The following is a 12,414-nucleotide window of genomic DNA, read 5'->3' as shown; positions in this document are numbered from 1 at the left end:
ATTCTGTTCAAAGTTCTACATTTGTTATATTTCCAGATGTTGGCAATTAAATTCTTTGTTTTCAGGCTATCTCCAACAATGCTCATACAATATGTATAAAAAGAAAATCATGCAAGTAAAAATGAAATAGTACACAAGTCAAAATCTAGGAATAACATTTATAAAATATATATACTATTTCTATATTAATACAGACAAACACTAAGTAACCTAACTTACGTAATTATAATATATTCTGGTGTACGCTGATTACATATAGCCTACTATACCTTGCTGACTTCTGTTCTCCAAGCTGTTTCTAATCACACCACTGTCACTCTTTGTCTTGTAATTTCGACATAAATTGTTCTTTCTATTTTTTTATTTATATTCTTATTTTTTTATTTATAAGTATCTTATTATTTATTTTTTACTTTCTCTTTTTAACCTGTACTTATTTCTGTACTCATCTTGATCGATGTAATGCGTTTTTTATCCTGTGGAGGGCAATAATAAGCCCAGCACCATTTAAAGTAGCCTACCTAAAACATTAGAAGAAGAAAAATGAAAACGAGGAGGAGGAGGTTGTGACCAGGTTGTGACAAGCCAGACATTTGCGGCAGAATGGGTCGCAGTGAGGAGCTCAGTGACTTCCAGCGGGGGACCGTCGTTGGGTGTCACTTATGCAAGAAGTCGAACCGTGAGATTTCCGCTCTGTTAAACCTGCCGCGGTCCACCGTCAGCAATGTCATTTTAAAGTGGAAACGTGGAGGGATAACGACGGCTCTGCCGCGGAGCGGCCGACCCCACAAGCTCAAAGAGGAGGACCGTCAAGTGCTGGAGAAAGTCGCGCTGGAAAACTGTTCGCCCTCGGTGGAAGCTCTTACTGCAGAGTTTCAGACCGCCTCTGGGGCCAACGTGAGCCCCAGGACTGTCCGCCGGGAGCTGCATGAGATGGGCTTCCGTGGCCGAGTGTCCACGTACAACAAGCCTAAAGGTGAGTTCAGGAAAGGAAACGTTCAACAATCACAGGATACAAGTTAGCTATGTGTTTGTGTCCACATGCTGTTGGCAACATTACATCTATATCATTATGCGATTGTGTGGGCATTCATATTGACACCCCTGCTCTCATCCTGCAGTTGCTCTTATAAAAGGCTTTCTACAGGATTTTGAGACCTGGCTGCAGACATTTGCTCTTATTCAGCCACAAGAAAAAAAATCAAAATATGTCATGGACCTTTTTATCTTTTTTCTTTTTATTATTATTTTTTTTTTTAAATGTCATTCTAATGCTATTCTTTGCCTATGTAAAGCACTTTGAATTGTGTTTGAAATGTGCTATATAGCCGCCCACTTACTGGGCCAAAAGTTTCTCTGTTAGTTTGTGGTAATAATAAACACAACTTTATTTAAAGATCGGTTTAAAAACCAGTTTCCCAGTAAAATGCCAAACATTTGCTGGTATTACCTTCTCAAATGTGAGAATCTTTGTCTTATATGATGATAAACAGAATATCTTTGGGTTTTGGGGGCTTGTGATCGACAAAACAACCAGTCTAAATATGGGTTCTGAGAAGATCTATGTAAAAAATATATTGTCACAGGGCCTCTCTACAAGGCAATGTAATCTAGTCTTTGTTAATATTGTACTTAAGTGGTGCTAATCGCTTAACTAATGTCTAGTTATTAAATTACCAAAAAACCATGATATGCAGTGAACTTGGGACTTTTGGGGCAGTTTCCCACTCTGTCTGGTCGGTAATCAAGACCTGTTTGTCATTTGTGAAAATTCATTGCTTGTGTTGTGCCATAGTCTGCTTCCCTGTTGATTTGTGTTCCCTCACCTCAACCTGGACCAAGTCTGAGCCCTAACCCCAAACCAATCATCTTTTTAATAGGGGTGTGAATCTCCGTTGGTGTCACAATTCAATTTGATTACGATTATCCTGTCAACGATTCGATACGATGCGATATCATCTGTTTTATACGGTCTATGGATATCACGATGCATCACTATGCGCCACCTCCTCAAATGTATTATATATTGCCATACATTGTTTTCATCAAGAAATTCTGACTGCTTGAAATATATATATATACATACATACATGAACTCCCATTTTTATTTCATCTGCTCTAGAAAAAGGCACTTCCTGACTGTAGCCGAGTCTGAACACATCAGACAGAAGGCAAAAAATAAAAAATAAAAGCAGCAAACAAAAAAATGAACAAGTTCCATCAGTAGGCAATAATCGATTATGGTCTGTCACTGCATCGTATTAGAATCATCCACATCTGCATCGCAATGCAATGATTAATTTCAGCAACCCTACTCTTTAACACCTATATGTCCTAAACCCAGCCACAGAGGACAATGCATGGGAAACACTATCCCAAGGAGGAACAGACTTCTGCTAAGCTTTTTCTGCACAGAACCATCTCATTGTGGATGTGCGTGTGTGTGTTTCATGTCCCAAGGGATGTAAAATGTTTTGATTAGAAATGTATAAGAGGTTTTGATGAGCAACGTGCGCACATTTCTTAAATTCCAGCATAAATACTGAGCTTCATTAGTTGGGGCACCACCAGCAAATTGTCTGTAGTTGAATCTACACAATGGGCTGTAGTGGGAGAAAAGAGGGAATCTAGAAAAAAGACATTACACAACATTTCTTTCACTCTTTAGTTTCCACTATACACTACCGATCAAAAGTTTGGGGTCACTTAGAAATTTCCATTCCACTCCATTACAGACAGAATACCAACTGAGATCAGTTGCATTGTTTTTTTTAACCAGGGCGGCAGTTTTCAGATTACATTATGTGCTTACATAATTGCAAAAGGGTTCTCGACTGTTGTAGAAAGAAGTGGCTGATGATCTTTAATGCAATATCTACATTGCCCATTATCACCATTCATCCAATGTTCCAAAGGCACATTCTGTTTACTAATCTGATATCATTTTAAAAGGCTAACTGAGAAAACATTCAAGAACCCTTTTACAATTATGTAAGCACATAATGTAATCTGAAAACTGCTGCCCTGGTTAAAAAAACAATGCAATTTATCTCAGCTGGTATTCTGTCTGTAATGGAGTGGAATGGAAATTTCTTTGACCGGTAGTGTATGTCCTTCAGAAAACTTGGTCTCACTCCAAAAACTATGGGCATTTAGATGCTGCCTCTTCTCTCCTTTTTAAAGGCTTTCCACAGGATTTTCTCTTATCCAGCCACATAAGCATTAGTAAAGTCAGGCACTCATTTTGGGCGATAAGGTCTGGCTCACAGTCTGCATTCCAGTTCATCCCAAATGTGTTAGCCAAAGGTCGGTGCTCCGTGCAGTTCAGTCAAATTCTTCCACAACAAACTGAGAAAAACATTTCTTTGTGGAATTGGCTTTGTGTATGGTGGGGGGAATTGTTATGTTGAAAAAAAAAAAGGAAAGGGTCTTTCCCAAACTGTTGACACAAATTTGCAAGCATATTGAAATCTGCAGCATACTATCAAGTTTTTGTCAAATATTATTTCTAATATGAGTTACCAGTTGGCAGAAAACATTAGCACATTATCATATCAGATTTCCACTCACATAGAGCACATTAGGTGTGAAGTAACATCCATTGATAGGAGATTTTAGGGCTACATCCACTGTGAGTTTGTGTGCATGGTTATTATAACTGAACTCATCTTTCTTTGATGCCAGGAGGGGAGAAAGCAGAGAAGAAGCGGGCAGCTCCAAGCCAAGATGAAGCAAAGGTGGACGTGTCTCGTCTGGACCTGCGTGTTGGACGTATAATCACAACTCTGCAGCCTCCAGAGACCGACGGTCTGTATGTGGAGCAGGTTGATGTTGGAGAGGCTTCTCCCAGGACGGTGGTCAGCGAGCTAGCTAAACACATACCTTCGGACCGGGTATAGAATTGCTTTTATACAATAATTTGTGTGTTAAGGAATTCCTTGAATGATTTTTAGATGCAACCAAAAACCCAAAGTTATTACATTTACAATCCTATAAAACAGAAAAAGCTGAAAATACTCATTTTTAAGAAGCTGGTGAAACGCAACAATAAATGGATAATAATTTTGCAGTTAAATGTCAACTAATTGATTAATCGTTTCAGCTTTTATAATTACCAGACGTTAGATCACAGAACTTTGTATATTGTTGAATTTGTTCACTTACTAGAATTTCCCATCAAGACACAAGATCATTAGTGAGGTCAGGCACTGATTTGGGATGATAAGGTCTGGCTCGCAGTCTGCGTTCCAGTGCATCCCAAAGGGGTACGATGGGCTCTGTACAGGCAGGCTCTACAGGGAATTGTCATTTTGAAACAGGAAAGAGCCTTCCCTAAATTGTTGCCTCAAAGTTGGATGCACACTATTGTCTGAAATATCATTGTGGTGTAGCAGTAATATTTCCCTGTATTGCCTACCCCCAAACCTAAAAAGCCCCAAACCAAAAGTATGTGGATGCATACTTTAAATCATTTAAATCAAAACGTTAGCCTTCTAAGGTCATGTATCTAAAACACGGTCTGCCTTTGCCAAAAACTGTATGAAAAATATCTGTAAGAGGCAACCTTTCCTTGCACAAAGAGACAAAATGTTAGATTAGCTTCTTAAACTGTTGATGGTGCTCCAGTAATGGTAATTATAGCACAGCTAATAGCAAGTGCTTTCTGACCAAACTTCAATGACAAGCACACTGGTTTATCAGTCCACATACTTTTGTGTACTTTTGGTCTGGTGCTGTTTTACATGGTGTGGGCCTTTTTTTGTTTTTACAGCATACAATCTGCGATTTTTTTTTTTTTATAAAAAACTCGATTTACGATTTGATTTTCCATTTAAAACAAAACAACTGTGAACTGTAAATATACTTTAAAAATATATATTTATTGTATTTAATTAAAGTGCATCAACATAAACAAAATTGCAAAGGCAAACCCTTTCTCTAAGTGAAAAGTCACTGTGCAGTGTGCAACAAAGATTGTTAAACATCCAAATTATTTATACTGTATTTGGATTAAAAAAAATCTTAAAAAATCGATTTTTTGAAAATATGAATCGATTTGACCTACCAACTGGATTTTTAAATCAAATCGATTTTTTTCCCAGCCCTAGTATCCAGCTAATTTAAATAGTTCATATCACTGTATTGTGTGAGCAGTTATCTTCATTTAATATTGTATGTGGCATTTTCTTTGCGGCATGCAAATGTTCCACCAAAACAAGTTCCTTCCCGAGACTATTTTGCAGATAAACCGTCGCTGCACAATCAAACAATTTTGATTGGTTTAAAGAAATGCAAACAACCCAGAGCGTTTTGTACGTGTGGTGTAGCCAGAGCTTACTCTACAGCAGGGATCTTCAACGTTTTTCAGGCCAAGGACCCCTTACTAAATATTTTATACAATTGAGTTGCATATTAAACTGGGCCAGAGGGATGAAAATGAATGGATATTATTATTAGTGTTTTAATGTTAAATATACATTTTGAAGGGACAGTGAATCCTTAAGGTTAACTGTATGGCTACCTTACCTATAGTAAGCTTATCTTCAACGTGTTTTTTTTCTCACAAATATGCCAATCTATCTTTGCTATTCAAATGTTGAATTCATATTCATTTATATTTTCAGACATATTCAAAAAATATCAAACATAATTTGGCAGCCCCCCTGCACTAACTCTGAGGACCCACTAGAGGTCACGGAACCCCTGTTGAAGACCTCTGCTCTACAGCGTTGTGGAGATAAGTCTGGCAATGCAAGACTACATTATAGGCAACTGCCATCCAGTGTACAAAATGGTGTATTGCACTAAAATAAACACAAAGGCAAACAAATGGATAAATGGCTCTTAAAATTATTATTATTATTTTCTAAGATGTGGCATACATCTTTTCATAAAATACAGAATTTCTCTTCTTCTCGGGTTTTGGCAAAGGCTGCCTCTGCTCTTTTTTTATTTTTGGTAAGCCACAGAGCCACAAAATTTGCTTCCTTTAATTTCAGAACGAGATACACAAACACACACACATAATCCCTTCGGACACAATTATGTAGAATTGGCATAATTGTATGAATATCATTTGGAGTTGTTGTTTTTTTTAATATGTAAATCGCTAGAACATGTTTTTGTTTTATATTGTCATGGCAATATGGGCTGAAATGCATATTTAATCTTCTATCCCTCATGCAGATAGAGAACCGCATGGCAGTCCTGTTGTGTAACCTGAAGCCAGCCAAGACGAGAGGAGTGGTGTCCCAGGCTATGGTTATGTGTGCTAGCTCACCAGATAAGGTTGAAATCCTTGAACCACCAAGTGGAGCAGCACCAGGGGACAGAGTTATTTTCCAGGGCTTCCCAGGTACTATTACAGATTAGTCCTTCGCATAAAACTTAAAGGTGCAATATGTAATACTGACAGCTACCGTTTAAAATAGTTACTGCAGTCCAAATTCAAAATACTGGAGAGTCGTCTCCCCCAGCCCCCTTTCAGACTCGAAGTTTACGGAGGTTGCCAGGTTGAGAACGCAGCATCCAACAATGTTGCTAGACACTAGTCTCACGTAGCCAGACGTTACTCCACAGCGCAGCAGCTAACGTTAGATGCTGGCTATGTTGACAGTCATAAAAGCACGTGACGCGGAGCTCTTTACCCAACTGACAACCACCCTATCTCGTCTTAAAATTACGGCAACAACCGCTGAAACGCCACTACCTTGCCGTCCGTTCTACCCAAATGACAGACACACTTTCTCTACTTAAAATTACGGCAACAATCGCTAAACGCACTGCAAACTCACGGTCCTCTCTACCCGACTGACATTGCATTGTGTTTCCATTATGAGGAAGTCAAACTTGCTGTTGCTATCATAGGTTTGTCAAGGTGGTTGTAAACAGCCGTGGCCCGACTTGTTGACTATCCCTTTGGAAAAACAGCTGATTGTTGGGCACCATTTTCTCTCACTCTCTCTCTTCATGGAGAAACAGCTGATCAACAATCTACTAGCATAAGTGTAAGAGAGCTGTGCAGCATTGTAATCAAATTAGGGCTGGGCGATATAGCTGAAAACTGTATCGCGATATAAGTGTTTCATATTGGTCGATATCGATAATTATTGATATTTTTTATGACCTATTTAAAATAAGGACCAGGAGAAAAATATATATTAAATTTAAACATTTTTATTTTAAACTTAACCTTCCTCTGATTATAATCCCCTCAGTTATAAAGCAGGAATGTCAACACAACCATGGAAAACACTCAAATAATTAAAATGTAAACATAGGTCTAAAATCAAAATAAACACTTAACAATTATCTCTTAACATTAAGGTGCAAACTTAAAGAATAAGTAAGAAATGCTTCATAAAGTGTAATAAAATAGTGCAAAATGTTAAATATAAGAAACCTGAGAAACTATTTTCTGCAGGTTAAGTGCTAGGTTGGTAACCTGGCTTCTGAACAGACATGTCTGCCTCTGTTATTTCTTTGTAGTGTTTAGTAAGGCGCTGATGCAGAGTACCTCTCCATGGCGGTCTGCTGCTTGTGCCGTGTAGCAGTTGCAGATGTTGTTGGACGTTGATGGCGAATACGGCTGTGCTCCAAAGTGTGAGCGCGGCTAAGGTGGTAAAACTAGTTTGTGGTATTACCAGTGTTGGTGGGGACGACGGTCTGACGACATTGGTCTGTCTACGGTCAGACTTATAAAATCCCCAAAACCTGCCATACTGACTTTGTTTTATCAACAATTTCCTCACTCGCTGCGGCACTCACTTTCCACTTATCACTCCACGCCGGTTCTGTTATTGAAGAACACGAGACAGTGATGTGGCGCAACCAAACTTGATACTGTTACATGATTGGCTGTTAGAGTGTCACTCCCTACGTTGCTAGGTTACCAGAGAGCGAGTGCCTTTGTTCATGCAACCAAACTTGCTTCACAATCTCTGGTTTCTTCTGATGAAGAAAAACAAGTTATCGAACATTTTATCGACCGCATTTTCTATTGATATTGATTACGTGTCTATCGCGATACATATCGTTATCGTTTTATCGCCCAGCCCTAAATCAAATATATAAATGAAAATAGGTTAAGTATAACTTATATATATACTTATAATACAGATCAGTCTCAGGTTGAAACTTATAGTTCTGAAAGTTAAGTTGCACAATTTAAGTTAATGTTTATGTATGTTTAATGTATGCCTTAGTTTGAGGTTGTTCTTGCATTTCAGAAAATGTTTCTTTAAAAACAATGTAATATGGCACTTAATGTGTTTAGTTTTTTGAGAGATGATATTGTCAGCAATGTAAGCAATACAAATGTTGCTTTTTCCGAAAATTAAACCAAACTATTGTATATTATTGCTCTTCAATAAAACAAAAGTATTTCTTACTCGATTAATCGATGGAATAATCGGTAGACTACTCTATTACTAAAATAATCGATAGCTGCAGCCCTACATGTTTCCTTACTATCTGATGACATATTGTGATAAATTTTGGATTTAATACAGTAAATATATTACATATCGCACCTTTTTAAATGTAACAACCATTTCCAACCAGACAGACACTAGGAACATTATGATAACATAAATGTTCACAAAATATCTATCTTTAGGAAATGAAAGATGTTTTTTTGTTGAACCCTCTTGCTGCAAAAAACAACCACCATGGTGATATTTTACAGAGCAGTGGGAAGTTTGGAAAATGCTCTTTTCTGTTTCAACATGTCCACAAAGTGAGGGCCATTAAGAATCAACTCATCTCTTGTGGTTGAATGGGAGCAAATACTTGCAGCTAGTTTCCAAATTCTTGTGGAAAGTCTTCCCAGGAGATTGGAGGCTGCATATTACTGTCCATGGTTTTGCTGTTTTGAGTTGTTTTATGCAAGCACGTGTACAGTGTCAGTCCTGGATAAATACTGCGGTTGTGATGAATGAGTAGAGAACAAAGTAGGTTCTTCTAATGTATCAAACTTCTTGATTGCAGGTGAACCGGACAAAGTGCTGGACCCCAAAAAGAAGGTGTGGGAGCAGATTCAGCCGGACCTACGCACAGACGGCCAGTGTGTTGCAACCTATAAGGGAGCAGCCTTTGAAGTTGCCGGCAAGGGAGTGTGCAAAGCCCAAACCATGAGTAACAGTGAAATCAAATAAACTAACAGGACTGGCTCAGTGCAAATCCCTGCAGCCAGAATGTTGAGATGAGCCTTTCAAGAAGAGTGGAGGCTGTTGTAGCAGCATATGAATGCCCTTAGTTTTGGAATGTCCAACAGTTGTTATTATTGAGGGTTCACTTACTTTTGTCCTGTAAGAGTGAAGAGTATGTTGCCCTCTGTTGGATGGACATGGACATTACTGTTACGATTTTATTACGAAAATCTGAAGTTCTGTATTTGGCCAAAGGAGGGCACTTCAGTGCCCGTAATGATGTACAGTAGCCTATGTGTATTAGAGTGGTGATACCTGACCCGAGCCCGACGGGATCGGCCGGGCTGGGTTCGGACAGATATTTAGAAATGAGGTTCGGGTCGGGCTCGGTCACATCAGCGTTATAAGGCATTGGTTGTAAAATGGTGCTGCAGCTCCTTTTGAGAGAGGTGTGTCTGTGTGTAAAGTGGGCAGAAGAGAGATAGAGAAAGAGGAAGCAGACGTGTAGATGCGACCAGCGCAGAGTTGGTGGAATAAGTTTAAGTTTTGTACCCAGTGTGTGCGGTGTCCGAAATAAACACCAGACTGAAAGCCAAGTTCATTCATTTGCTCACCAGAAACGGGATTTTAACCTTGACGTTATTGATTTTATAACGTCGGCCCTGGAAGTAGGCTAACGAGTCTCCCCTGGTTTTCTGACCAAGCTCGGAAAAGAAGCAATCAGGAAACGTTAACACATTGAAAATTTTAACAGCTTATTAACGTGTGCTTGTTGCCCCGAAGCGATTTTAACAGTTTCAGGCTCGGACATAAATATCTTAATGCCTATCTGGCTCGGGTCGGGTTCGGTTAGGCTACTGCTCTGTCAGACGCGGGCCGGTCTCGGACAGAAAAATGCGGCCTGATCACCACTCTAATGTGTATGGTGAGATATACGTACATACAGCACACAGTCATAACCAGCAAAGTGAAAAGAAAATGGAAGCTTTACAAATAATCCCTTTTGGTTGGGGAATATTTCATAAAATATCAAATGTTTTCCCAAGAACCCACAGTTGTCATTTCTAGTGAACAGTGGATGAAACTCAACCGTGCAGAAATCCCTTTTGACAAAGGGAACACTGAACAGTTTTACTTTCTTATGATAGTATGAAAATGAATTGGCAATGAGTAAGGGAATTCCTTAAAAATGTGCTAGTTTAATTAAATGTTCTTAAGTAACTGCATAAGGTCAGTTCTTTGAGCTCCTTCAGTTTAAGTCTGATGATGACAAATTATGGAAATGAGTGTTGTGCATCAGCATAAATAGCCTGTGGGAAGTTTTATTTGAATGGTGTATCTTACATATTGCAATATTTAGTCTGAGATCTAGATCATTGTGTTTATCTGTAGTTTTACCAGGAATCATATGGAACTAAAAACTAACCGTTCTGAATCATTGATTGAATGTAAATGCAGATGTTTGTTACTTACAATTTCTTCAACAAAGATGTTTTTTATCCATCCTGCTACTGCAGATTGTTACTCTGCTCTTTAGATATTGTAACAGCTCAGTTAAACCTTAGATTGTACATGTCCTGCTTCATGTAACATGTTTGTGTCTCAGCTTCCATGCATGATAAGCCTATTTATCATTTCAAGGGAAAAAAAATAAACCAACATGTCTTGGTTCTAAAACAAGCCATCTTTATTTTTGTTTTTCCCTTTAGTCCAAACTCAAACACGTAGAGTTCTTCTTCCCTTATCTTAAAGGAAGAACTGAAAAATTGCATGTAAATAATGGGGATGTGATTCAGGAACCAAGAAGTGGAACAGATTGTCCCAGGCACGTTGTTGCTGGTAGTTGTTTGACAGAACAGGGACACAGAGGGAATGCTATCAACCTTTGCATACACAAAATGTTTATTTTATAACCATTTCATAAGATAGAGAAGGTAGCTATAAAACTTACTTCCCAGATGCCAGAAGAAACCCCATCTTGATGTCTTAAAAAAGGAGGATGGATCAGTCTTAATGGTTAAATTCTTAATGGTATTTACCCTTGTTACGACCATATAAATCAGAGTAAATGTAAAAATTTAAAAATAACTGAAAGATGGGAGGCGCTTGTAACAAAATTAGTACAATTTATTAGCAAAACAAACAGAAATGTGCAACGCTGCTCCACAGCAGCAGAGGACAACAACAAACAAAGGCGAGCTTGCCACGATCTCAGGCAGAGGCAGATACATGCTCAGCACTGTCTGCTGCCAGCCAGCACAACAAAGACATTGAGAGTAGTGGAAGCAGGGGCGATTCAAAGATCAATCCTTAAGGGGGGGCTCAGCCCCTAATGAGAATGTGACACGGATACAGTGCCTTGCAAAAGTGTTAACCCCCCCCTGCTAAATCAGTAATTTCATTAGCCAATAATCTCTGAGCTAGCTACTGAACAACAACGTCAACGTTTTTTGACACTATTAACACTGTGATGGTACTAAACCTGACACTTTATAAGTCACAGTGATAACGACCAATTTAGCACAATGTTCTAGCATTCAGCAATTTTAGTTGCTCACGTTTCAATTTGGGTTCTAATCTGCGCATGAAATTACCAATTTATTCTTCTTCTCTGGTGACTACCAACGTTAAACTTCACAAACCATCTCCTGCTCTCCCTCTGACAGACTAGAGAGAGTGAGCGAGACTCCGCCAAAGGGGGGAGGCACACACACACACACAGACCAAAAAAAAATCACTACTGATCATTATTCAGTATTCCCTTAGGCACTGTAGCTTTGTAAATTGTTGTAACGTAACTAAAGTTGTTTTTGTAAGAAAGTAGACCAGAAAGACAGACCAAGGGTTTTTTCATCTCACTCTTCAGCGTGTGGGGACTCATGCTACAGGCTGACACTAATACATCCACTTTAATATTAAAAGGCCATGGAGTGTTGATATTAATGTCATTTCAGCCCCCACCCACCCCGATTACAATCTCCTCTTACAATCTTAGTGGAGGTACTGAAAAGGTTTACCACACTGATTTCTGTCTCCGCATCTGCAACGACAAACTGGTGTGGAGGAGTAGCCCTGCAAGTGTGCTGCAGCCTGTTGACTCCGTGTGGTTTACCAAGGGGAAAGTTTGTAAACATCTACCTGAAGCCACTTTCGGTTGAGCTCAGTCAACCCATAAATAAAGTCCTGCTCCTGCATCTGGTTTTTGAAAGGCCACAAAGTGCAGCAAACCCAACAAAACACTCTCTTTACAGCTGTGTCATGAATG

At 39.0% G+C, this 12,414-nt stretch overlaps 1 protein-coding gene across 1 annotated transcript; it reads left to right on the top strand.

The window, feature by feature from the left end:
• Positions 1-555: 555 nt before the first annotated feature.
• LOC114572841 (aminoacyl tRNA synthase complex-interacting multifunctional protein 1) lies at positions 556-9,571 on the top strand. Its single transcript, XM_028604628.1, has 4 exons — positions 556-976; positions 3,685-3,893; positions 6,187-6,355; positions 8,989-9,571. The coding sequence occupies exons 1-4, from the start codon at positions 604-606 to the stop codon at positions 9,153-9,155; spliced, it is 918 nt and encodes a 305-aa protein (XP_028460429.1). The 5' UTR covers positions 556-603; the 3' UTR covers positions 9,156-9,571.
• The last annotated feature ends 2,843 nt before the right edge of the window (positions 9,572-12,414 follow it).

This window comes from Perca flavescens, chromosome 2, assembly GCF_004354835.1.
Source record: "Perca flavescens isolate YP-PL-M2 chromosome 2, PFLA_1.0, whole genome shotgun sequence".
Lineage (NCBI taxonomy): Eukaryota > Metazoa > Chordata > Actinopteri > Perciformes > Percidae > Perca > Perca flavescens.
Note: the sequence above shows the minus strand (reverse complement) of the source record. Positions and strands in the feature narration are given on the sequence as shown.